Genomic DNA, 27,290 nt, shown 5'->3' with positions numbered 1-27,290 from the left:
AGTGGGAGTGTAGAGCTTAGGAGAAGCTTAAGAGCTATCAAAGCTAATTTAGTATTTTATTTTACTTAACTAACTAACTGACTTAAAATGTAGAATTCAGAACTAACAGACTAATAAACAAAGAAGCCTGAAAACTTGAAATTTGAAGCTTAGAAACCCTGAAGCTTAGAAACTTAGAAGCTTCCTTGGCATGGTGGTCACCTCTCTAATAGAGCTAGAGTACTCGAGCCCTCCTTCTATGTCCAAACTTAGTTTCCTCCTCCACAAAATGTTAGGGTACACTTACTCCATAGGCTGACATATACATACAAATTAATGACATTAGATCATTCTCGGATTTATTTCTGTCCTACCCGGTTCTTTCGGTTCTTTCCATGTGGTACATTTACAGAGGCTATGAACTTAGGAACCCCCTTGTGTTAGTCTTATGCTTTAGCTCATCATCACCTATCTAGATGAAAGGTCCCAAACATATGTGTACTAACTTTGCCTTAGCTCAACATACAGGTATGACCTGTAGTAGGGATGTACATAACATGTAAAAACAATAACCGTGTAATGGATAAAATTTCTGTCGGTTACACAGTTAAATATTTGACCGGGGAATTAAGAGTGTGGGGGGTGCTGCACCACTCCCACCTTTTAGGGGGGATCCCTGCTGCCAGCCCTGCCCCCTCAACCCCATTCAGGCAAAAGCACTTTTCTGACACAGATTTCTTAGTTTCTCCTCATTGATTCAGTACAATCCAGTCCTCAGATTTCGGCCAAACGTTGTCTCCAGCTCCTGAGGCACAAGGCTGTGGACACATCAGTTCTTGCTCACGCCAGACTACGCATGAGGTGCCTCCCAAGCATGGTGTGGTTTGATTTATAGGCTGCACAGACACAACATAAGCAAAGTACTATCAGTGTTCACCAGGATCAAGCAATCCTTGGCAGGGTGGATATGATTTAAATCAAATTGATTTTAAATCATGATTTAAATCACTAGTCAGGAAGACTCGATGTAGTCTTGGATTTCTACATAAAAGTGCGTTTTTCTTGGTTGTTATAACCTTAATACATATTCTTCACAATTCAGAGTTAGATGTAGGTTTCATTTTTAGAAGGTACACGCTCTACATTTTTAAAGTGATTTATTTTGAAAACTTTTCAGATTAGTTTTACAGCTATATCAGAAAATGAATGATTGGTTATTTCATGTACTAAAGGTAATTGAAATAGATAGTTCACCTCCCAATGACTTCATAAATATCTCCAATTCAGAAGGTTAATGATTAATATTTGGACGATTTTCTTGCCATGTTGTATTAGGAGGAGAACATCACCAGACAGTCATTTAAATTGTTTTATTTAACTAAAACAACGTTATGTATTCTGGATTTTTTTCTTCAACAGCAAATATATAATATTTGAACAACACAAGCATATGAATTTTTGAATTTAGTTAAACATTCAAGTCTCTTAAAATCAGGTTTGTTTTTGTTAAAATTGTTTTTAACAGAAATAGTTAAATGAAATATATTTAAAAAAAAAACCCAAAATTAAATCGACTGTGTCAGCCAGGTCAGCTTAAGATATTGGCTTCTGAAGTTAACTCAGTCGTCCTCACCTTCATTTTCCTGTTTGTTCATAATCTGGAAAAGAAAAACAAGCTTTCTTGCTTTTTCAGTTTCCAAACCATTTCTCAATTTGGAACGAATTAGTCCAAAGGAAGAAAATAGTCTTTCTACACCGGCAGAAGGAGCTACTGCAGTTAAAAGTGAGACTATCACTTCAACAGTCTCTGAATCCAAGTACTTAAGAGACTTCCACCAGTTCACTGGTGTGATTTTCTTTAAAACATCGTCAGCAAACATATATTTCTTGAATGGTTCACCCTTAGCTCTGAAGTTTATTATAGTTGGCATTATTGAGGGATGATTGCTGGATGTCCATGTCATAGCCAACTCTTCTTCTTCAGCAGTTAAGGTGTGACCCTGGTACCGAGTATTGAGAATATTTGCAAGAAAATGAGCTGAAGACAGTGCTTGTCCCATTTGTTTTTTTTTAATGCTTGTAATTTAACTCTGTCATTGCATATTTCTCTTTTTAAGATCTAAGTTCCTTCCAAATTTCAGCGGCATTAGCAAAAAACCCGCTCTTTTTCTGCATTTTGTTCCAGGCTACAGAAATAGGCTTCAGGGTACTCAGCATGTGTTCAACATTTCTCTTAAGCCCAATGTTGAGAACTTTGGCTGTGACAGGGCCATCTATTTTTCCACAATTTTGTTCACAAACTATCATCTGATTAGACCAATTCTTGATACAGTGCTCAAAACAGTCCGAGTTCCATCGCATGTCTTGTGGGAGAGTTAGCTTGGTTCCTCCTACTTTTTTTCAAGCAGCTGCTGAGTGGTTGTTACGGAAGTGTTTTGCAATTTCAACAACATTAGCCTTTATTCTGGAACACTGAAGTCTTTGGCTCGGAGGTGCATCAAATGAGCACTGCAACCGTATGTTATTTGCTTGGGACTCTCTTCTCATCCTGGATACATTTGCAGCATTGTCTGTGACCAAGCTGCAGTCTAGACATTTGAATTTTTTTTTTTCAGTTTGTTATAGCTTTTATTGCTACTTCTTGTAAGTATTCTGCTGTGTGTGCATTTCCTGATATATCAGTTGTTCCACCCATCAAGGCACACGTTAACAATTTTACCCTCTAGACCATGGGTGGGCAAAATTTTTGGCCCAAGGGCCATATGGGGATTGTGAATCCGTATGGAAGGCCAGGTAGGGAAGGCTGTGCCTCCCCAAACAGCTTGGCCCCCACCTGCTATCCACCTCCTATCCGCCCCCTCCCACTCCTACCCCCTGACTGCCCCCCTCAGAACACCCCACCCATCCAACCCCCCCACTCCTTGTCCCCTGATTTCCCCAACCCCTATCCACACCTTGCCCCCTGACAGGGCCCCCGGTACTCCCACGCCTATCCAACCCCCCCCCCCCTCCGTTCCCCATCCCCTGACTGCCTCCTGCCATTACCACCGCTCCAGCCAACTGCCCCCTGCTCACTGTCCCCTGACTGCCCCCCGGAATCCCCTGCCCCTTATCCAACCCCCCCCGCTTCCCACCCCCTTAATATGCCACTCAGAGCAGCAAGAGCTTGCAGCCTGGCCCGAGCCAGCCACGCCGCTGTGCTGCCCGAGAGGAGCAGCCGGGCCTAAGCATGGGCGGAACAGCGAGCTGAGGCTGTGGGGGAGAGGGACAACAGGGGAGGGGCCAGGGGCTAGCTTCCCCAGCTGGGAGCTCAAGGGCTGGGCAGGACAGTCCTGCAGGCCAGATGTGGCCCATGGGCTGTAGTTTGCCCCCCTCCGCTTCAGAGCTTTTGCACACTGCTCAATTTCTCTTTCATACACTTTATCCAGCAATTTGCCTGTGACATCTGCTTTGTTGGTTGGACTGTACCCTGGTCTTAATGACTGAACCATGTTAATGAAGTGTGGGTTTTCAATCATACTGAAAAGAGAGTTCGTTGCGTAAACAAACCGGGCCAGTTTTTCATCAATTATCTGTTTGTAATCTGTTGGTTCTTATCACAAACTTATCTATGGTCATTTCTGGATGATGGAGATTTTTTTTTTTTTTTTTGCTACAGGTGATATACTGTGGCTAAGTGACATACATGATGTGACCAAAACACTGTCATTGGCAGATAACTCTGAAACTATAGAAAATGATGGTGATCTTGAGGGAAGACTGAAAAAGTTAGGTTGATTTAGCCTGGAGAAGAGAAGATGAGAGGAGACATAACAGTTTTCAAGTACATAAAAGGTTGTTACAAGTAGGAAGGAGAAAAAAATGTTCTCTTTGCTTCTTGTCCTAACCTCAGACGATAATCAACTTAAATTGCAGCAAGAGCAGTTTAGGTTGGACAGTAGGTGCAGATATTTCATGATAATCCATGTGTGTTTGTGCTTCTCTTACGTTGGTCGATCCCAAGCCAAATATTTCTGCCTCAGAAATAATTCCGTTAAGATCCGTATTGAGATTTACACAATAGACTCTAAGGACAGAATTTGGATCTTGATCATGAAATTGAACTTCAGAAAATATAGCTAAAATGTATTTCTGTATAATGAAAATAAGTTGGAGTAAAATCAGAAATTATTGAGTGGCGAGACTCTTAAACGGTGAGCTTCATCTTTGTCAGGAAAGGAATTATAGGTCTACAGGCCTGATTCAAGGTAGTAGTTCCAATGGATTTTAGGAACCTGTGGAGGTAGAGAAAGGATTCTAATTTTAGTCAGTCTGGTTTACATCAGGAATAACTTCATTGATTTAAATGGTGTTACTCTGGATTTACACTGCTGTAACTCATATCAGAATTCGGCCCAGTGTCTTCAATCTTATGTCTGCCTCTGTCTGGTTACTAAAGAATCAGGTTTATTCGTCAGTGAATCTTTATATTGATGTTAGTTTAACATGACATAAGTGCCATTTGGAAACCATTTCTAAAATTTATATTTACTTATCAGCTAACTTTTTTATAAGATACATTCATAACCATAATTGCTCCTATTCCTATTTTTACTGCAAGCGTTAGTTTTTAGGAAATGCATTAACATATCTTGTAATAAGGCGTGCTTCAGTTAAGTAGATTATAAAATATATAGGTTTTCAATCTTAACTTTCAATTTGAAATAACTTTTTATTAGTCTGTTTACAATGAATGTGGAGTATTAAATTAATTTCTATTTAATAGTTAGGATGCACTTTTGAAAAGGGTCTAATGTAGTTATGTTTCCTACTCTCACTGAAAATCAATAAGAGTTGGGAGCCTGACTCTTTTTGGACCTTTAGAAAATCTCATTCTTTATTCACACCTCACTTCTCAAAGCTCTGTTATTCTTATGTCTAAGGAGACTTTGATGGAACACTTTAACTGTGCATGACATTGATGGATTCTATATTGAGAAGACTATTCAGAAATTAACAGGCAGGAAGTCAATATGCCTCTGGCCTGGGAAGCAGGTCATATGTGTTTTTATTTATTACAAATACTTTCTTTATTGCCTCTTTAGTATCTTAAACAGCAGAGAGAGAGACCATATTGAAAAAAACATTTGTAATATTGAAAACACTGGTAAAATACATTACACATAAAATGGTGTTAAAATAAAATTGCTAGGGTTGCTAAGTCAAGCACTTAAGCTTTAGGAAATGCCAAAATTACGGTTGCCTGTGCAAACTTAATTCATCTCCATTGTGTGTATGCATTATGATGAAGTCTTTAATTTCCTGATCACATACTATTTTTTTTTCCACAGTACCGCTGCATCATTCAGTGCACAGGCCTATTTGTTCCCCTGGTTAGTGATTGATTCCCTTCCATCCATTACACCAGAAGGGCTGCCTTCTCTTCACATGGGAAGAGATAGAAAAAAACAGGGGAAGCACCTAAATTTAGGTGACCTAAATTCCCTGAAAGAGTCCAGGGAGATAGTGGACGCTGCCTACAGGTACTCTGCCTGGAGACGTGAATGGATGAGCGTTCAAAAATGAGCCCCACAGGTCACAAGGACCCTCTCTTCCCCATTTAACCCCCTTGCCTTGATTGATATTTGACTAGCACCAGAAAGAGGTTGATGAGGAGGTCTCATGACTTTGTGGGGTAGTGAAGGGAGAATGTATAAATGAAAAGATGCAGGGAAAACTGCATCCAGAGCCTCAACAAAAATTTCTGATGAGGAGGAAAAAGGGCTGCAGTCTGGTATACTGCAAATATGCATGTGCCAGGGTGTGTCTCTTACCATAGGAAAAACAAGGGTTGAGGCATCCAAAAACTGTCAGTGATACCTCTGTGCTCATGGCTCCATGAAAGAGCTGCCATCTTATAACTCTGGCGTGCCATGGACCCAAGGTGAAATACTGGCTGGCCCACTGGCGTTCCTTGCCCTCCCTGAAGTGTGAAAATATCCATGCTCCTGAGCGTCATTGTCAAGGTTCCTTCCCCATTCTGAATTTCAGGGTACAGATGTGGGGACCTGCATGGACACTTCTAAGCTTAATTATTAGCTTAGATCTGATATGCTGCCACCATCCAGAATTCCAGTGTCTGGAGCACTCTCTGTCCCCCCAAAACTTTCCCCTCCCTGGGTTGCCTTGAGGGACTTCACCAATTCCCTGGTGAACACAGATCCAAATCCCTTGGGTCTTAAAACAAGGAGAAATTAACCATCCCCCCACCAATCCCTAGTGAGTCCAGGTCCAATCCCCTTGGATCTTAAAACAAGGAAACATCAATCAGGTTCTTAAACAGAAAGCTTTTAATTAAAGAAAGAAAAGTAAAAATCATCTCTGTAAAATCAGGATGGAAAATACTTTACAGGGTACTCAGATTCATATAGCCCAGAGAAACCCCCTCTAGCCTTTAGGTTCAAAGTTACAGCAAATAGAGGTAAAATCCTCTCAGCAAAAAAGGAACATTTATAAGTTGAGAAAACAAAAATAAGACTAACACGCCTTGCCTGGCTATTACTTAGAAATTTGAAACATGAGAGACTGATTCTGAAAGATTTGGAGAGCCTGGATTGACGTCTGGTCCGTCTTAGTCCCAAGAGCGAACAACCCCCAAACAAAGAGCACAAACAAAAGACTTCCCTCTGGCAAGATTTGAAAGTATCTTGTCCCCCTATTGATACTCTGGTCAGGTGTCAGCCAGGTTTACTGAGCTTCTTAACCCTTTACAGGTAAAAGAGACATTAACCCTTAACTGTCTGTTTATGACAGTCATAGTTGATCGTGGTGTAGAGACAGGTAGGTTTACAGAAGAATGCTTCCATTGATATGGCTACTATTACTGAATGAGGTGGTGTTCCTACAATGATGGAAAAATCCCTTTTGTCACTCTAGGCTGCATCTAGACTGTTTAGTTATGCCAATATAGCTATGGTGCTGTAGCTATGCCATTAGAGTCCCCGTAGTGTGGACGTGGCCAAAACCAAATTTTTCAGAGGTGGTCACTAACTGTGTACAGCTCATTTTCTGCATACCTGTACCCTGTGGTTTTATTTACAGAAGTGCTGAGCTCACAGGATTCATAGTAATAAATGAGGCAGGGTCCTGTGGAAAAAAACAGCATGTGATCTTATAATTAAAGTTTGTATTATAATGCATATGCAGCCTTAATTCTGGTATTTCCTAAGTTGGAATCCTTGACTTTGCAATAGTAACAATGTTTTTTTAACATAGGTTTTGTGTGGGTATGTAATTTTCTAGGTTTTTAAAAAAGCAAACTGAACAAATACATTCTGTCGTGTGTCATCCAATTGATACTTTCCTGCTTCATCAGTTGTGTTGGAACCTTTAGGTCCACGACACAGACCTCTGTCACCTGAGATAAATAGAGTAACTGAAGGCAATAGCACTAGAGAGGGATGAGACCGACTTGCCAGTGAGCAAGACGGATAAAAAATCTATTTAAAAATACCAGATTTTTATATTTACATTAAATACACTTTCTTTCTTAAAAAATCTATTTAAATTTGAAATTATGACCTAAATTTAATATAATCTATTACAATTATTTAAATAATATTCTGATAATATTTGCTACCAAAGTTTTAGAGAGTTAAGCCACTGAACCTGGTGCAAGTCCCTAGCTGAGCACCTGGAGCCTGAGTTTGTGGAAGTGCTAAACCCACTTTTGACAACGGCAGCCTCTTGTGCAGGGGCAGAGTGAATTAGTCAAACTGAAATAAAGAAAATATTCAAAGTTGAGAAATCACTTGGGAGTTGAAAAAACAGGAAAGTTTGTTTTGCCCTACCAATCTATGAATAAAAAGAATAAATAATAAGATGGGTGAACTAGAGTGCCTTGTGATAAAGGAGGATATTGATATAATAGGCATCACAAAAACCTGGTCGACTGAGAGCAATCAATGGGACACAATCATTCTGGGGTACAAAATATATCAGAAGGACAGAACAGGTCGTGCTGTGGGGGTGGGGGGGAGTGGCACTATATGTGAAAGAAAATGTAGATTCAAATGAAGTAAAAATCTTAAGCAAATCCACATGTTCCATAGAATCTCTATGGATAGAAATTTCATGCGCTAATAAAAATATAACATTAGGGATCTATTATCGACCACCTGACCAGGACAGTAATAGTGATGATGAAATGCTAAGGGAAATGAGAGAGGCTATCAAAATTAAGAACCCAATAGTAGTGGGGGATTTCAATTATCCCCATATTGACTGGGAACATTTCACTTCAGGACGAAATGCAGAGATAACATTTCTCGATACTTAAATGACTGCTTCATGGAGCAGCTGGTACGGGAACCCACAAGGGGAGAGGCAACTCTAGATTTAATCCTGAATGGAGGGCATGAGCTGGTCCAAGAGGTAACTATAGCAGGACCGCTTGGAAATAATGACCATAATACAATAGCATTCAACATCCCTGTGGGGGGAAGAACATCTCAACAGCCCAACACTGTGGCATTTAATTTCAAAAGGAGTAACTATGCAAAAATGAGGCGGTTAGTTAAACAGAAGTTAAAAGGTACAGTGACTAAAGTGAAATCCCTGCAAGCTGCATGGGCGCTTTTTAAAGACACCATAATGGAGGCCTAACTTCAATGTATAGCCCAAATTAAGAAAAACAGTAAAAGAACTAAAAAAGAGCCACCGTGGCTTAACCACCATGTAAAAGAAGCAGTGAGAGATAAAAACTTCCTTTAAAAAGTGGAAGTCAAATCCTAGTGAGACCAATAGAAAGGAGCATAAACCCTGCCAAATTAAGTGCAAGAGTATAATAAGAAAAGCCAAAGAGGAGTTTGAAGAATGGCTAGCCAAAAACTCCAAAGGTAATAAAATGTTTTTTAAGTACGTCAGAAGCAGGAAGGCTGCTACACAGCCAGTGGGGACTCCTTGATGATCGAGATACAAAAGGAGCACTTAAAGATGATAAAGTCATTGCGGAGAAACTAAATGTATTCTTTGCTTCAGTCTTCACGGCTGAGGATGTTAGGGAGATTTCCAAACCTGAGCCGGCTTTTGTAGGTGACAAATCCGAGGAACTGTCACATATTGAAGTGTTACTAGAAGAGGTTTTGGAATTAATTGATAAACTCAACATTAACAAGTCACCGGGACCAGATGGCATTCACCCAAGAGTTCTAAAGGAACTCAAATGTGAAGTTGCGGAACTATTAACTAAGATTTGTAACCTGTCCTTTAAATTGGCTTCGGTACCCAATGACTGGAAGTTATCTTATGTAACACCAATATTTAAAAAGGGCTCTAGAGGTAATCCCAGCAATTACAGACCGGTAAGTCTAGCGTCGTTACCGGGCACATTAGTTGAAACAATAGTAAAGAATAAAATTGTCAGACACATAGAAAAACATAAACTGTTGAGCAATAGTCAACATGGTTTCTGTAAAGGGAAATCGTGTCTTACTAATCTATTAGAGTTCTTTGAAGGAGTCAACAAACATGTGGACAAGGGGGATCCAGTGGACATAGTATACGTAGATTTCCAGAAAGCCTTTGACAAGGTCCCTCACCAAAGGCTGGTACGTAAATTAAGCTGTCATGAGATAAAAGTGTAGGTCCTTTCATGGATTGCGAACTGGTTAAAAGACAGGGAACAAAGGGTAGGAATTAATGGTAAATTCTCTGAATGGAGAGGGGTAACTAGTGGTGTCCCCCAAAGGTCAGTCCTAGGACCAATCCTATTCAATTTATTCATAAATGATCTGGTGAAAGGGGTAAACAGTGAGGTGGCAAAGTTTGCAGACGATATTAAACTGCTCAAGATAGTTAAGACCAAAGCCAGACTGTGAAGAACTTCAAAAAGATCTCACAAAACTTAAGTGATTGAGCAACAAAATGGCAAATGAAATTTCCTGTGGATAAATGTAAAATAATGCACATTGGAAGAAATAACCCCAACTATACATACAATATGATGGAGGCTAATTTAGCTACAACGAATAAGGAGAAAGATCTTGGCGTCATCGTGGACAGTTCTCTTAAGATGTCCACGCAGTGTGCAGAGGCGGTCAAAAAAGCAAACAGGATGTTAGGAATCATTAAAAAGGGGATAGAGAATAAGACTGAGATTATATTATTGCCCTTCTATAAATCCATGGTACACCCACATCTCGAATACTGTGTACAGATGTGGTCTCCTCACCTCAAAAAAGATATACTGGCACTAGAAAAGGTTCAGAAAAGGGCAACTAAAATGATTAGGGGTTTGGAGAGGGTCCCATATGACAAAAGATTAAAGAGGCTAGGACTCTTCAGCTTGGGAAAGAGGAGACTAAGGGGGGATATGATAGAGGTATATAAAATCATGAGTGATGTAGAGAAAGTGGATAAGGAAAAGTTATTTACTTATTCCCATAATACGAGAACTAGGGGTCACCAAATAAAATTAATAGGCAGCAGATTTAAAACAAATAAAAAGAAGTTCTTCTTCACGCAGTGCACAGTCAACTTGTGGAACCCCTTACCTGAGGAGGTTGTGAAGGTTAGGACTATAACAGTGTTTAAAAGAGAACTGGATAAATTCATGGTGGTTCAGTCCGTAAATGGCTGTTAGCCAGGATGGTTAAGGAATGGTGTCCTTAGCCTCTGTTTGTCAGAGGATGGAGATAGATGGCAGGAGAGAGATCACTTGATCATTGCCTGTTAGCTTCACTCCCTCTGGGGCACCTGGCATTGGCCACTGTCGGTAGATAGATACTAGGCTAGATTGACCTTTGGTCTGACAAGGTACCGCCGTTCTTATGTTCATGTTCTTAAGAAGCATGAGAGAATGAGATCTAGTAGCTCTAAAATCTTGAAGGACATGGTGACCCAAAGCAATCAATTCAGTTCACTAACTATAGATCACACTTCCTTTGTTTAATAAATCAGTTTTAAATGCCAAACATGTTTTGATAAATTTATTTTTATTCCCCTTATGTATCCAGCGCATTCCAAGTAATTTTATTTAATTAATGAAAACATTTAAAATGTTTCTGTGCATTTTTAATGAATTCTAGTTTCTGTCCAGATGTAGCTTGACACAAATCACAAGCAAAAAACCCTTAGTCATCTAATACATGTCATTCACAGGTTTCTAACATAATGAAAAAGAGTAAAAGTTAAGAATCTGTATAACTATATGTTGAGCTATATACATTAAATGTATATAGATACAACATATCCTCTTGGTTAGCAAAAAGTACCAAAATTAGTGTAATGGATATAGTCTGTTGGAAATCAACATATTCAAATGTTGGTTGGCAATGAGAAACAACTTTTCCTTAGTAAAATAACTAAAAAACACAAATGCAAAACAAAATTAAAATCCATTTAGATGAAAATTGGAATTCAACTAAAATTGCACAAAAACATCATTTCAAATACGTTTTTCAGTAGTTACATAAAAATAACTGTTCCAAGAAAAGGCTGACAGACTCTTTTACTGTAGGAAGAACAATGTATTTATTCCCTAGCTGCATTCTCTGAAAAAACTGAAACATTTTGACTGAAATGTTCAGAAATATCTAGCCTGAGACAGGCACCTGACTTGGAAAATTTCGTCCCAAATGGTTAAAGTTTGGTATAGTTAGTAGCCAATGAAAACAAATGTTGTTATATGACGTGTGGGGCAGCCTTCCTAGTTTGTGTTACCCAGCCCCACCAGGAGAGAGGGGGTTTGACTATTCTCTCTGATATACTTGTTTTCTGCTGGTATAATTCCATTGATTTAAAAGGAATTATGTAAGAGAAGGCAGAATCTTGCTCAAAGCATTTTTGCATTTATACAGTTAATGTAGAAATGAAGAAATCTGTTAAAGTGCTTTGCAAGAAACAGCACTGAAAACTGTGTGCTTTTTTAAAAACATATTTTTGTAGAACATATATGACTATATGATCAGTTTAATCTCTTGCTATTTCTCTTTGATTAATTGTACATCTCAATTTCCCTTCTTCCTTTTTTTTTCTTTTTAAGCTTATGGAAAAGTATTTCTAGTGAGGAAAATAAGTGGCCATGATAATGGAAAGCTGTATGCTATGAAAGTATTGAAAAAAGCAACAATAATTCAAAAAGCCAAGACAGCAGAACACACAAGGACGGAACGACAAGTACTGGAACATATTAGGCAATCACCATTTTTGGTCACATTGCACTATGCTTTCCAGACAGACACAAGACTTCATCTCATTTTAGGTAAGTGGTTGTCATGATTGAAGTTGATTATTAATTTTTATTTGTTTCCCATTATTTAATATTCTGTATTCTCCCGACCCCCTTTGTTGAATTCACTAGTATGGCCTGATATGACGTCTGAACACACTTACCAGATTGGGTCCCAAAAGTGACTTAAGTAGAGGAATGCCTATCTTACCCTGGTTTGTGCATTGCAGTGGGACTTAGTCTGCATGCACACAGACAGAAACATGGGTGCCGAGGGAACGTTTACCACATTCAGGCACCAAATGAGTTTAGGTGCCTATAAGGTTTGGCCACAGCTAAATAGGGTTTTGTGAATCTCACAGGGCCCTGATTCTGGGATTTAGGTGCCTAAAAAGGCAGTTAGGCACCTAAAGCTTTTGTGAAGCTAGCACTTGTTTGTTGTGTTTCAGTGTCAGTACTCTGCTCATATATGGTTTTTGTTTGTGTGTTTTTATCAGTGAGTCCCTTGTGTCATAATTCTGTATGGCTATGAGAAAGCTGAGGAGATGGACAAATAATGGAAATACATTTTCTTGAACGTTTAGGGAATTTTCACTTCTTGATTTGACCATGATTGAATTTCATCTGTTTGCTGTTCTGAAAAATTTCAAGCAAACTGTTTTTGCTTCCCTGAATATTTGGGAAGGAACTCTTATTTATGTGAATATGGTATAATCATATGAATGAACATATTCACTTTGGAAATGTTCCTCACATCCTCACTCCCAAACATGCAAAGAGAGTACATCATATTTGAGTACTGTCTTTGCATATTTGGAATTAGAAAATTGTCTTTTTCAGAGCCAGCACAAAAAAAGAGGTCTTTCAGATCCAGACCTAAGACAAAACAGCCTGCTCCCTCCTTTTGAACACAAAATCTCAGACCTGATGTGAGGATTGAGAATCATGAGAGAAAAAGTGAGGATCTGTTCCTTCTTTTATGAACAATTGCAGGCTTATTATGTCGGACAAGTGGGCCATAGAAATTATTTAAAAAAAAAAAAGGCTATGCCATTCATTTTGAAAACTTACCTCCTTTCAGTTCCCTCTGTTCTTCCTTTTTTCAGGGGACATACAAGGCTGTTATACTTTCAGAAACACAGAAACTGCTCCTGATAGGGGCTCTGGAGGAGGTACCCAAACATCTGTAGAGTTGGAAATTTTATCCAGGGTATTTCTTGGCACAGAAAAAAGATGAAGGTTTTTGTACCATTCTAGATTTAAGAAAATTGACCAGATAAATTGTCTTTGTATGTGAATCGTAAGCACCCATAATTCTTCTTTGAGTGAATTGCTCATGTGTATTCCTAATAGGTGTGCGTGCTTGCCACGTGCACTGCTGCTGGAAGTTTATCCCCTAGCAGTACCCGTAGGGGAGCGCACCTAGTGACCGCTAGAGTGGCGCGTCCATGGCGAGGTATAAGGGGCGCTGCGCGCTCCCCCATCCTCAGTTCCTTCTTGCCACCAGTGTAGGTGCTTCGGCACTGCTCTGCACCAGCTTTGCTGCAGCTCTCCTCCAGAACTCTTGTTCATTCAGTGTACTAGTACCTGTAGTTAAGTAGTTTGATTAGTTTAGTTTAGTGAGCCTGGGCCAAGGTATGCCCTGTGCCCCAGTTTTTAAGTCATGTGACACTTGTAGGCAGCCGATGCCAGTGAGTGAGCTGCACACGGATTGTTTATGCTGTTTGGGTGAAACCCATCTCAACGATTGCTGCAAGATTTGAAAGTTGTTAAAGCGTCAGACCAAGAGAGGAGACATTCGTCTCGAGGCCTTCCTGATGGAGTCAGTGTTGACCTCGCTCCGGCACACTGCTCTGAGTCAGCACTGGGTACCACGGTGTCTGTGCACTGCGACCCTCCAGTGCCATCTACCAGTCGGCACTGCTCCCCATCCGCGGTGCACACCAAGAAGGCTAAGAAGAGGCCTTCTCCGCTGCGGCACTGAAGCAAGATTGGGGGAGAGACTAGACCCATGTTGTGCAGTCTCTGGTCCCCATTGGCCTCTAGGCCTCTGACTCAGGTTGAGTGGAATAGCCCGGCCCATTCGGAGCAGGCTTCCCCAGATGTCCAGATGCTCTCCATGCCAGAGGCCCTGCAAGCAGCCCAGGACGTTATGTCCATGCCAGTACCAGGGGCACTGCCAATGTTGGCTCCACGGTCCAGAAGCAAGCTGCCGTTGGGATCCACAGTTGCCCCCGACTCGGTACTGGTCACGGTCTAGGGAATGTTCCTGACGCCATTTGCTGCTCAGTGACCGTCCCACGTGTAGTCTTCGTGGGTCACTGTGGCCCCCCGCCAGGTTGTCTGGCTGGGTTCCGACTGACAGAGACTCCAAGCACTGCTCTGCCTCGAGGAGTGGCCACAGAAGAGACTGACGCAGATGCTGCCAAAGGTCCTTGTCTCTGAGGGGCTATTGTAGCCAGTTGCTACACGAATGTTGACGCCGTTCCCGTTTGTCGTCTCGCTCCAAGACCCTGCCACGGCACCACTCCTGCAGCCCTGGGTGTTGATCACCGCCATCATGGATCCACCCACCAGAGCTGATCGTGGAGCAGCTGCTACTGGCGGTACCGTTCCTCTACATTGGGATCACGGTCTCGTGGTCGGCACCGCTCCCAGCACCGCCGCTTCTACTGGTCCAGGGACAGCAGCAGATTGTATGTCAGCCTGGCCTCCCTTCATAGTCGTCAATCGATGGGACAGGCCAGTCAGGGCGAACAGCCTGCTCTGTCGGTGCCGCAGCAGGTGCGGTGGCACAGGCCCTGTGGCTGGCACAGTGGTACCAGTGGGCACCGTGGCCAGAGCCTTGGAACAACCGTTGGCCTCCCTCTCTCAGCCTCCGAGGAAGGAGTCAGTGGGATGTGCATCTTCGGGGCCATGCCTGGAGAATGACCAAGTGATGGATCCTCCGGTGCCAGTGGACTTGCAAAGTATTGTCCCCGTCTCCTCAACCTCCCCTGATGTGGCAATTACGGCCCTCTGTCCTGCAGGAGGACTCTAATGCCCACCAGGAACTATTGAAAAGGGTGGCATCAAACCTCAACCTTCAGGCAGAGGAGGTGGAGGAGCCCTCAGACTCCCTCTTTAACATCCTGTCTGCCTCGGTACCGGGCAGGGCGGTCTTGTCACTCCACGAAGGAGTGGCAAAAATTTCAAATGCCTTATGGCAAACCCCGGTCTCCTTGCCCGCCATCTCAAAGAGAGTGGAATGCAAGTATTTTGTGCCCGCCAAGGGACATGAGTACCTGTACACCCACCCTGCCCCTAACTCCCTGGTGGTCAAGTCGGTCAACCACAGGGAGCGGCAGGGCCAACGAGCCCCTACTCCGAAAAATAAAGACTTAGGGAGGCTGAATTCATTTGGGAGAAAAATGTATTCATCCTTGAGCTTCCAGTTACGAGTGGCAAACCATCAGGCTCTCCTGGGCCGGTATGAGTTCAATCTGTGGGACTCTCTGTCCAAATTCGAGGACTTCCTCCAGGAGCGTGACAGGAAGGAGTTCAGAGCTTTGGTGGAGGAGGGTACAGTGGCTGTCAAGGCAACCCTGCAGACAGCATTGAATGTGGTGGACACGACTGCGCAGTTCATGGCCTCCGCGGTATCCATGAGAAGAGCATTGTGGCTCCTGCTGTCAGGGCTGTTCAGTGAGGCGCAGAACTCCTTGCAGGACCTCCCGTTTGACGGCAAAGCTGTTTGCAGAACAGATGGACATAAAACTGCATGGCCTGAAAGACTCCCACACTACGCTTAAGACTCTTGGTCTCTATGTTCCGGCTCTGGCTAGACCTAAGTTTAAGCTGCAGCAGGCTCCCACCCAGGCCACCTACTCTAAATACGAGCCCCCTTATAAAAAGTTGTGGGACTATAAGAAATGCCCGCAGAGGCAGTCTCGGTCTGCCCCCCAGCCTGGGTCCTCCAAGGGCAAACAGTCAGGGAAATGACAGTTTTGACAGGATGCCTGGGGGTGACCTACCAGTTCATATCAAGGATACACCCACAATAAAGCTTACCTTCTCCAACCAGTTGTGTGCTTTTTCCTGGAGTGGTCACGGCTGACCTCGGAACGATGGGTCCTCAGCAACATCTCCCAGGGCTACACCCTCCAGTTTACCTCTACCCTGCCAATCACCCTCCGCCCCTGTCCTTCCTGAGGCACCCCTCTCACCTGAGGAGAAGGTGGTGTGGCTCCTGGGCCTAGGAGTGGTGGAAGTGGTGCCAGTGGAGTTCAAATGCAAGGGGTACCACTCCTGCTATTTCCTTATCCCGAAGGCCAAAGGGGAGCTCAGGCCCATCCTGGACCTGCAAGGCCTGAACCAGTACATGGTGAAGCTCAAGTTCTGCATGGTTTCCCTGACCTCCATCATTCCCTCCCCGGATCATGGAGACTGGTACACCGCCCTTGATCTGCAGGACACGTACTTCCACATCCACATATTCGAGGGGCACAGGCGTTTCCTCCATTTCACGGTTGGACAGGAACACTACCAATTTACGGTCCTCCCATTTGGCCTGTCCGCTGCTCCCAGGATATTTACAAAGTGTATGTCTGTGGTGGCACCTATCTCAGGTGTCATGGGGTCCAGATCTTCCTCTATCTGGACGACTGGCTGGTCAAGGACAGCTCCCGGTTGTAGGTGTGGCATCATGTGGCGCTCCTGTCCACATGCGCCACTCTGGGCCTGTTGGTGAATGACACCATGTCCACATTAGTCCCGGTACAGTGCATAGAGTTTATCGGTGCAGTCCTGGATGCCACGTTGGCCAGAGCATCCCTCCCACTGGACAGGTTCAAGACCCTGAAAGGGCTCATTGACACAGTCACAAGATTTCCAGTGACAACAGCCAGAACGTGTCTCCAGCTGTTGGGTCACATGTTGGCGTTAATTTCATATATGGTTCGCCACACCAGACTCAGGATGATAACTTCAGATGCACCACACAATGGATGAGGAGTGCATTTGGGTCATTTTACAATTCAGGGCCACTGGGCTTCTCAGGAAAAGAGCTTCCTTTTAAATGCACTGAAGTTAAGAGTCATGCGTTTGATCTTTCCTTCCTCAAGCAATGAACAATACAGTCACTATATGTTATATCAACAAGCAAAGGGGTGTTGACTGTTCGCAGTTTTGTGCTGAAGCAGTCATTATGGGACTCGTGCATTCGTCATGTCTGTTGAGCTGCCCTGCCTTTAGCAGGGGAGAGCAATGTGCTTGCAGAATGTCTCGGCAGGGACAGTTCTTAGATGCATAAAAAGAGTACTAACCTATTATTTAAATAAATGATTTCCTAAAATGTAGTTTTAAGTTGATTTCTTATGCTAAGAATCATATGGTCATAGTATGTTTGCTCACATATTTCCAGATAGGTTAAACAGTGTATCATTGAAAGTTACAAGTTAATGACAGTTTGTGTGCATTCTGTTGTAAGTTCTCATTCTGCTAGAGCAGTAGCAACATCTTTTGCTTGCTTTACACTAGGTCTGTCAAGCGATTAAAAAAATCGCGATTAATCGCTCAATTAAAAAAAATTAATCACGATTAATTGTGCGATTAATCACATTGTTAAACAATAATAGAATACCATTAATTTAAATATTTTTGGATGTTTTCTACATTTTCAAATATATTGAGTAATTAGAATACAGAATACAAAGTGTACAGTGCTCACTTTATATTTTTATTACAAATATTTGCACTGTAAAAAACCAAAAGAAACAGTATTTTCAATTCACCTAATACAAGAAGTATAGTGTAATCTCTTTATCATGAAAGTTGAACTTACAAAGGTACAATTATGTACAAAAAATAACTGCATTCAAAAATATAACACTGTAAAACTTTAGAGTCTAGAAGTCCACTCAGTCCTATTTCTTGATCAGACAGTCGCTCAGACAAACAAGTTTGTTTACATTTGCAGGAGATAAATGCTGCCTGCTTCTTGTTCGCAATGACACCTGAAAGTGAGACTAGTTGTTCTCATGGCATTGTTGTAGCTGGTGTGGCAAGATATTTACGTACCAGATGCACTAAAGATTCATATATCCCTTCATGCTTCAACCACCATTCCAGAGGACATGTGTCCATGCCGATGATGGGTTCTGCTCAATAACAATCCAAAGCCGTGCAGAGCAACTCATGTTCATTTTCATCATCTCAGTCAGATGCCACCAGCAGATTTTCTTTTTTTGGTAGTTCGGGTTCTGTAGTGTTTGATCCAGTAGCATTCTCAGAGCACACCTAAACCCATGAGGAGGTGATGGTTCCTCAGGGAGCCTTACACCTGTGGAGAACTCTGCTACTACACCTTTCCCTTCCCTTCCCTTCCTAGTTTTGGAACACTTCCTGCCCAAAATATCATCTTCCATGCCTGGGCAGTGCAAAAGGGAGGGGAGGGGTGATGACACATGAGGTAACAGTTCCTTTGATACTTCCTGCCAGCAGAGAGTTCTCCTGCATAGGGGGAATACTTCACTGGCTGTTTCCAGACTCTTTAAGCCCACTTTGTGCTACATAATTTTGCATTGCTTATGTTGTACAAAGTTAACTGAAGATTCTGCTTCCTTGCTGTTCATCTCTCTTTTATAAGTGTGCACAAATGTAATGTTTGTAGGTCTTATTCCTTTTCTAAGCATCTTGGTAAATAAATGAAAGACTGACTCTTTAAAAAGAAAATTCTTTGCAATTTGCCTTTCATACTTTTGAGATAAATGGGTTTTTGCTGTTACTGAGCTGCTGTGTGAAAAGTCTATCTAAGGGAAACTTTAATTTTGGGCCTTGGATTTGAAATTTTATAAAGATTCTCATATTCCTTCCTCAAGGGATTTCATGTGCTCTGTGTGTGTGTGTGTGTGTGTGTGTGTGTGTGTGTGTGTGTGTGTGTGTGTGTGTATATGTATAAAAAGCTGTATACATATGTAAAATATTATTAAAATACAACAAGCATCTAGTTCAGAACTTTTTCTCAAGAAATGGTAATATGTCAAAATTAATTTTTAAAAACTTTCAAAAGAAAGTGAAATTACTAGATTTTCTGTTTTAATTTATAGATTATATAAATGGAGGAGAACTTTTTACTCACCTTTCTCAAAGAGAGAGATTTACGGAAAATGAGGTGCAGATATACATTGGAGAAATTGTACTGGCTCTTGAACACCTGCACAAGGTAAGACAGTTTATTCCATCAATATTTTCTTGTGAGTTATATCTTGATGATTATATACAAAATAAAAAGGACTTAATTTTTTTGTTTAGAAATATAGCTTATGATTATATACACCAATTTTAAATATTTAATGAATTATAAATGTCCCTTTATTAGGTATTCATCTGTAGTATCTGTGCACAGATTAAGACTAGAATCTACACTTCGCCTCTGGAGTCAGTATTTGTTATTTTGCCAATTGGTTGTTACTTTCTGAATATCTCCATTTCCAAAAGTATCTTCTTTTCACACATGAAATGTCATTGTGACTCTTATTTTCTTTCAGCATAAAGAACAGAGATGTCTGCAGTCAGTTTTTATAACTGTGTCCTCATTAAAATTACAGTTAACATTTTCAAAGCTGAGGCATAAAATTAGACACCTAATTTTCTATTTAGACACCAAAGAGGCATAATTTACAAAGATATCCCATTGAATTTACTGGGATTTGAGAGTCATAGACTTTACGGCCAGAAGAGACCGGCAGATTGTTTAATCTGACCTTGTGTATATCACAGGACACCAACACTACTCAGCACCCGCACACTAAATCCAACAACTGAAATTAGTCTAAAGTATTACAGCCCACAGAAGACTAGACTGTTATGTGCCACAGGCAGAGAATAAAATGGAGAAAGGTGCACCAGTGCTTTAGGGCTCCGGAATGTCAGAGAAATGGTTAAGCAAGATATATCCAGATCATCCTGGCAAATAACCTGCACCCACATCCTGAAGAGGAAGGTGGGGAGAAAAAAAAACCAAGATCACTATCCATATGATCTGGGGGGAAAGTCCTTCCTCAACCTATATGTGACAATCAGTGAGACCCTGAACATAAGAGCAAGAACCAGCCAGCCACACACCTGAGAGAGAGAATGTTTGGTGTCACCACAGAGCCCTGTACCTCCCTATCTAATGTTCCATCTTCAGCTGTGTCCATCCTGATATTTCAGAAGAAGGAGATGATAAAAAAAAAACAACCACCAAAAACCATTGTGAGGGAGAGAAATCCCTTCCTGATCTCTCCAGGTGTCTGGCTGAAACACTGAAGCATAAGCTTTTAAGAACATATGGCATAAACCATAAGTGAGACCCAGGGCTGCTGAGCCCTGCCTCCTACCCATCGTAAGCTACCCCCTCATACAATCACACTCATAAATTTGTTTAGTTGTCTTAAAGTTAATTTAAGTTGTTCACCCCATGACTCCTATTGGTAAGCTATTCCAGAAACTCGCCCCTCTGATGGTTGGAAGCCTTCTAATTTCCCATCCTGAATTTGTTCATGACCAGTTTATATCCATTTGCTCTTGTGCCAACATTGTCCTTGAGCTTAAATAGTTTTTCACCCTCCCTTGTATTTACCATCTAATGTATTATAAAGAGCTGTCATATCCCCTCTCAGCCTTCTTTTTGATAAACTAAACAAGCCAAACTCTTCAATCTCCTATCAAAAGATAGGAGTACGTGTGGCACCTTAGAGACTAACAAATTTGTTCGTTTTTAAGGTGCCACAAGTACTCCTGTTCTTTTTGCGGATACAGACTAACACAGCTGCTACTCTGAAACCTATCAAAAGATAGGCCCTCCATTCCTTAGGTCATCTTAGCAGCTCTTCTCTGCACCTGTTTTGGTTTAAATTAATCTTTCTTGAACACGGGTGACCAGAACTGTACACAGTATTCCAAATGAGGTCTTACCAGTACCTTGTATGATGGCATTAATTCTTCTCTATCTCTACTAGAAATGCCTTGCGTGAAGCATACTAAGATCGCCTTTGCCTTTTTCACAGCTGCATTTCACAGCTGAACTATGAAGTGGCTCATAGTTATATTGTGACTGACACTCGTAGTTAGGTCTCATTTGTCACTTCAAGCTGATGAGGTGCCAGCAGAAATTCTTATTAGATCCTAAGCACAACAATTTTTCACTTTCTACTATTAAGTTTTATCCCATTTCTGCCACTCCAGTCTTCAAGAACATCCAGATCCCCGTGTATAATATTTCTGTTCTCCTCTGTATTGACAATGCCTCCCAACTTTGTATCATCAGCAAATTTCATTAGCACACTTCTACTTTTTGTGCCAAAGTCATGACTAAGATTGGTCTCAAGACTGATATTTGAGGAATTCCACAAGTAACCTCCTTTCAGTCTGGTAATTCATCTTTCAGGATAATCTGTTGCTTTCTCCCCTTTAGCCAGTTCCTTATCCACCTTACAATTCTTGTACTGATCCCCATTTTCCCTAATTTAGCTAATAATTTCCCATGTGATACCACATTAAATGATGTGTTGAAGTCCAGGTGTATTAGATCTACTGCATTTCCATTATCTAAAAAAATCAGTTATTTTTCTCAGAGTAGTAAATTGGGTTAGTTTGGCATGATCTATGTTTGGTAAACCCATGAGGTGTTATATTCCCTTTACCATTTATTTCTGTTAATTTAATTATTCTTTTCTTTACAATTTGTTTTAAAGCCTGACATACTCCTAAGGTTAATTTAACAGGTCTGTAATTGTCCAAATCACTTTTAAAAGAAATATAAGTATAACATTAACTATTCTTCAGTCAATATGGTACTCCCCGCAAATAGATAGATTTATGAAAAATCTTTGCTACTAGATTAGCAATCCCATGTGCCAGTTCTGTGTGTTCTGGGATGGAAATTATCCAGTCCCTTCTATTTGAGCGCATTAAGCTCTTCAAGGGTTTTTTTTTTTTTTTCCATCTCAGATGTGGTAATTTCCATCAGCCTTAATACCTTCATGCACATGTTTCATATGATCATCCTTATTGAAAACCAAGACAAAATATTCATTGTGGGGACTCAGCACTTCTAAAAATCAGGCCACTTTCATTTAGATTCTAAATATAAATTTAGGAGCCTCTGAATGAGCTTCCCCTTCAGCTCCTGGAAACCATGGCTGATCAGCCCTCTTTGTGAACTAAGCATCATGCTTAATTCCAGCAAGTACCTCAGCCAGGTGTCTTTATTGCTGTTTATGCTGCAAATACATCACAACATATAGCCACAGTGATGTAGAACCCCTTTCCTGCTCTTTGGCCCTAGCCTTTTATATGGCTGGCTTTCTTCTGAGAGCTATTAAGCTGGTGAGCTAATTACCTTCATAAGGCTCCCTACAGGTGCAAGTTGAATTTTCTTCTCTTCCCACCCAAACTACCTAAGTCCTTCCTACTCTTAATTACACCTGGTGACCTGGGTGTTCTAAGTGACCAGTTAGCTTACAGCTACTAACAGGACCCTGTCACAGAGCCTAGCTCTAGACAGCTAAGTTTGAAAATTTTGATATTAGTGAACAATATATATGTTCATGGTCTTCAGTAAAACAGCCCACCTGCTCTTCCCAGCAGAGAGGCTATAATGAAAATGTTTGCACTTTCAGCTCCTTATCTTGGCTATGTGGTAGAGAAGAGGCTAAGACTGTAGCTTTTTTGGACATGTAGAGTTTAGAGTCAGAGAGCTTGAGGCCAGAAGGGACCTCGAGATCATCTAGTCTGCCCTCCTGTACATCACAGTCTATCACCACCCAACAACTGAAATTAGATCACAGTGTTACAACCTAGAGAAGACTAGACTATTATGTGCCACAGGCAGAGGCTAGGAGAGACTGAGGTGCACCAGTGTTTTAGGCCCCTGCAATGGTTCATGCTCGTTGTGGACAGTCGGAAGTAATGGCCATTTTGAAACAAGGGATCTTTGCTAATGGTAACTTGTAGCTTCACACCCATTGAGAACAGTAAGAGATGGCAGCCATTTTGAGATGGAAGGTCTTCATGGAATTCTCTGTAAAAGAACATTAATTTTCAGCCTCCACTGAAGGAAAAAAATAAATAGCACTATTAATCCTAAACGCTTACTTTCAAAAATCTCTTCTTTGCACTGGATCACTGAACTTTTGTGAACTTTTCACAAGGGGGAAATGCTGGGGTGCTATGGAAGGGAATTTGTGGCACAGGATAGACAAAGGAAACTGGTGTGTGTAAGTAAAAGCAGGGGAATGTGGAGGTTAGGAGATGGTGGGGCGTGGGAGCTGGCCAATACACTCTGGATGCTTTGTGTTGCTCTTCAATGGATGAAGCACCCAGTGCATATTGGTCAATCTAAAAGCCAAAATCATTAGATTGCATGGTAATGTTTTCTCTACCTTTCTTGTTAGTGACCATGTACTAAAATTTTAATTGCAAAAATAAAAAAGGAAATTCCCAGGCTAAAAACTTAAACTGAAGCAAAGAGTGCATGGCAGTAATTTTAAGGGTAAAAACAAAAAGAATGCTGTAATGATCCCCAAAATAACTATTACAAATCAAGGAAATTCAGAGCTAAATTTTAAATTTAAAAGAAATCTAGAAGTGTTAAGCTATGGTAATGCACAGTTAAGCATCCAAATAATCATTACTCTGCCCTGTAATGATACCATGAACAAAACAAATAAATAAAATCTCTCTTAAAAATCAGTTTATTATAATCTGGGACTGCAACCCCTATTATGGTTTTATCATATTTGTATGTTATAATGTCACTACAGGGTGGAGCTTAGGTTTGAGTTCCATAACTGTGTATTTCCATACCTTAACATACTTGGATTCGTTTTAAATTTGACCATAACTCTGAATTTTACTGGGTTTGTGGTGATTATTTTTGGTATAATTAAAACATTTTTGTAACATATTTTACCCTTAAATTACTGATACATTTAGTGAAAGTTGAGAGAATTTAACATAGTTTTGGGATTTTTAATCACTTTTGCTAGATTCAGGTTTAGAAACATTTTTTTAACATATCTGTTAGTATTTCCAAATCAATGTTATATTACTGTTTTTATGTTTATTTGCAGTTGGGGATTATATATCGAGATATAAAACTTGAGAATATTCTACTTGATTCTAATGGCCACGTTGTGCTGACAGACTTTGGTCTGAGTAAGGAGTTTCTTACAGATGAAGTGAGTATTTGAATATTCAGTGATTGTGGACACAATCCAGAAAGAATTTGGTTAGAAGAAAGTAATTGTTTTCTATCCTATTGCTTTATTAAGGGGAACAGCGGAAACAATCTTAAGCAAATAACATTCCCAAAAAATTAGGCTTATATTTAACTATATTAAAATCAGAAATTTATCAGAAGCAAGACAGAATATACATTTTTAAATAAAATATAGTTTAATAATTTGGCATTATACTGATTAATTTACATCTCATGGAAGCACTGAACAAGAGGTTTTTTTAAAATTTATTTCAGAAGTTTCCTTTTTCTCGGCTCTCTGAGCTAAGAGGTGAAAACATTACCTAAAAGTTGTATCTGTTCTTGATTTCCTTGTATAGCACTTGTCTTGAACTCCAAATCTGAATCTACAAATGTAAACCTGACTTGTGATATATCTGCTTATTTAAACACACTTCTTTGAAGGACCTATCATGATCTCTCCAAAAAATTCTAGAACCTTGAAGGATAAGGGGTGAACAGTGTTGCTCGGCCTAATCACATGTGCTTTCATAATTATCAAGACACAGCATTACCTTGTTGCCCACAAAAGTAAGTGGCTATTAACAAAGAATGGTACAGTGACCTGAGAAAACAGCTCAGATTGAACATACCCAACACAAATACCTTGTGTGTAGTATAAAATGAAAACAATTTGCTCCCAAGAAGAGAGGGGGTTGTTTTTTGCACACTGTGTATTATGGAAGGAGATATTTTTTTTAAAAAGGTCAGTATAGCTTCATGAATATGGGAGCCAGAGGGTGTGATATAACATCAAGTTTAGCCAAATTGCAAAGACCTTTATAAAAATATATCATTGTATTTACCTACACATTTTATCATGTTATTTAGAGCATTAGTAATGCACCTGGCAGAGATCATATAAATCGTATATTGGAGAATGTCCTGTAGCATCTAATTGGTTATACTCGATTTTAAGTCTAGATGACATTTTTGTTTTAAATACCAAAGATTGTTTCATGTGCTTATGTTAAATCTGCCCCACAAATCCATAATATTGTAGTTCTTGCCTAGGAGGTAGTGAATAGTCTCAAGGGTTCTGGGTTAATTCTCTGTATGATGGAAGGTTATTTGTCTATGCAGTTCTGAATTGTTTGGATGATAGCTGTGGGTCACCAGCTGTTAGTTATATATAGCCCTTATTCACTGTAATCATTTAATACCAATATATGTGTCTTTTTTAGAATGAGAGAGCATATTCCTTTTGTGGAACTATAGAATACATGGCTCCAGATATTGTCAGAGGAGGAGACACCGGACATGACAAGGTGTGTTTCATCTCAGCTTTCTTTTGTCACTGCCTATTTACATTCCTGATTAAAATGAATCCTACTATGTAGTTTTTTATGTGATTATTTGCCTGCCCTCCAAAAATTCCTCACCTCATTTCACAGCTCAAGCTTTCTCAACTAAGGCCCAGAAAGAAGTGAGAATCAAACATGTTGAAAGTTTCTGGGTGAAGATAAAAGGAGGAAAAGGTGGGGAGGCAGTAGGATGTCTACTGTAGGCCACCAAATGAGGAGGAGGAGACGACATTTTTAGAACAAATAACAGAAGCAGCCAAAACACGAACCATGGTAGTAATGGGGGACTTTAACTTCCCAGATACTTGTTGGAAAAATAATTCAGGAAAAAATAATTCAGGAAAACAGACTGTCAACAAGTTCTTGGAATGTATTTGGGGCAACTTTTTATTTCAGAAGGTGGAGGAGGTAACAAGAGGAGCAGATATTTTAGATTTGATTCTGATTAATAGAGAGGAAGTAGTTGTTGTGAATCTGAAAGCAAAAGGCAACTTCAGTGAAGATGACAAAATGATAGAATTTATTATTCTAAGGAAAAGGAATGAGAGCAGCAGAATAAGGACAATGGACTTCACAAAAGCAGACTTTGACAAACTTAAAGAACTGTTATGTATGATACCTTTGAAAAGAGAGTATAAGGCAAATGGAAGTACTACAGGAGAGCTGGCAGTTTCTCTGAGACAATTTTAAAAGCAAAACAGCAAACTATATCCTGAGGCAGAAGAAAAATGGGAAGACTAATGAGAGGCCAATATGATTGTATCAGGAGTTCTTTAATAACGTGAAACTCAAAAAGGAATTGTACAAAATGGAAACAAGCACAAAATTGCTAAGGATGAGTGTGAAAGAATAGCACAAACAAGCAGGAACAAAATCAGAAAGACTAAGGCCTGGTCTACATGGGGGTGGGGGAGGAATTGATCTAAGTTACGCAACTTCAGCTATGTGAATAGCGTAGCTGAAGTCGACGTACTTAGATCTACTTACCGTGGTGTCTTTACTGCTGTAAGTCGACGGCTGATGCTTTCCCATCAACTCCATCTAGACTAGACACGATGGATCGAACCCTGCTGGATCAATCACTGCCTGTCGATCCAGCGGATAATGTAGATAAGCCCTAAGGCACCAAATGAAGTATACCTAACGAAAGACAAAAGGCAGTAAGAAGAGATTCTATAAATACATTGGGGCAAGAGAAAGATAAAGGAAAGTGTAGGTCCATTACTTACTAGGAAAGAAAAGCTTATAACAGATGACACAAAGAAGACACTGTTTAATGCCTATTTTGCTTCAGTTTCACTAAAACAATTTCACTAGATGCTTCACCCAATATTAACAACAAGGAAGAAGGAACACAGGACAGAATAGGGAATTAACAGAGTAAAGAATATTGAGGTAAATTAAATATTGTATTCAAGTTGACAGGGCCTGATGAAATTCATCCTAGAGTACTTAAGGAGCTAGCTAAAGCAATCGTTTTCAAGAACTCATGGAGGATGGGGAAGGTCCCAAAGGATTAGAGAAGGGGGAACATGAT

The 27,290-nt window shown here is 40.6% G+C and overlaps 1 protein-coding gene across 7 annotated transcripts in view; it reads left to right on the top strand.

Moving 5' to 3' along the window:
- The window catches only part of RPS6KA5 (ribosomal protein S6 kinase A5), a 669,794-nt gene that overhangs the window by 52,831 nt on the left and 589,673 nt on the right, over positions 1-27,290 (top strand). For all 7 annotated transcript variants that reach the window (XR_007774432.1, XM_050953246.1, XM_050953247.1 and 4 more), the window contains 4 exons: positions 12,002-12,220; positions 19,273-19,388; positions 24,283-24,390; positions 25,634-25,717. Coding sequence is in view for 6 of the 7 variants with exons in the window: in XM_050953246.1 (XP_050809203.1) it covers positions 12,002-12,220; positions 19,273-19,388; positions 24,283-24,390; positions 25,634-25,717 (527 nt within the window). In the remaining variant the exon portion in view is untranslated. The remainder of the gene's footprint in view (positions 1-12,001; positions 12,221-19,272; positions 19,389-24,282; positions 24,391-25,633; positions 25,718-27,290) is intronic.

The sequence above is a fragment of the Gopherus flavomarginatus genome, chromosome 5, assembly GCF_025201925.1.
Source record: "Gopherus flavomarginatus isolate rGopFla2 chromosome 5, rGopFla2.mat.asm, whole genome shotgun sequence".
NCBI lineage: Eukaryota > Metazoa > Chordata > Testudines > Testudinidae > Gopherus > Gopherus flavomarginatus.
This window is presented reverse-complemented; position numbering and strand designations above follow the sequence as displayed.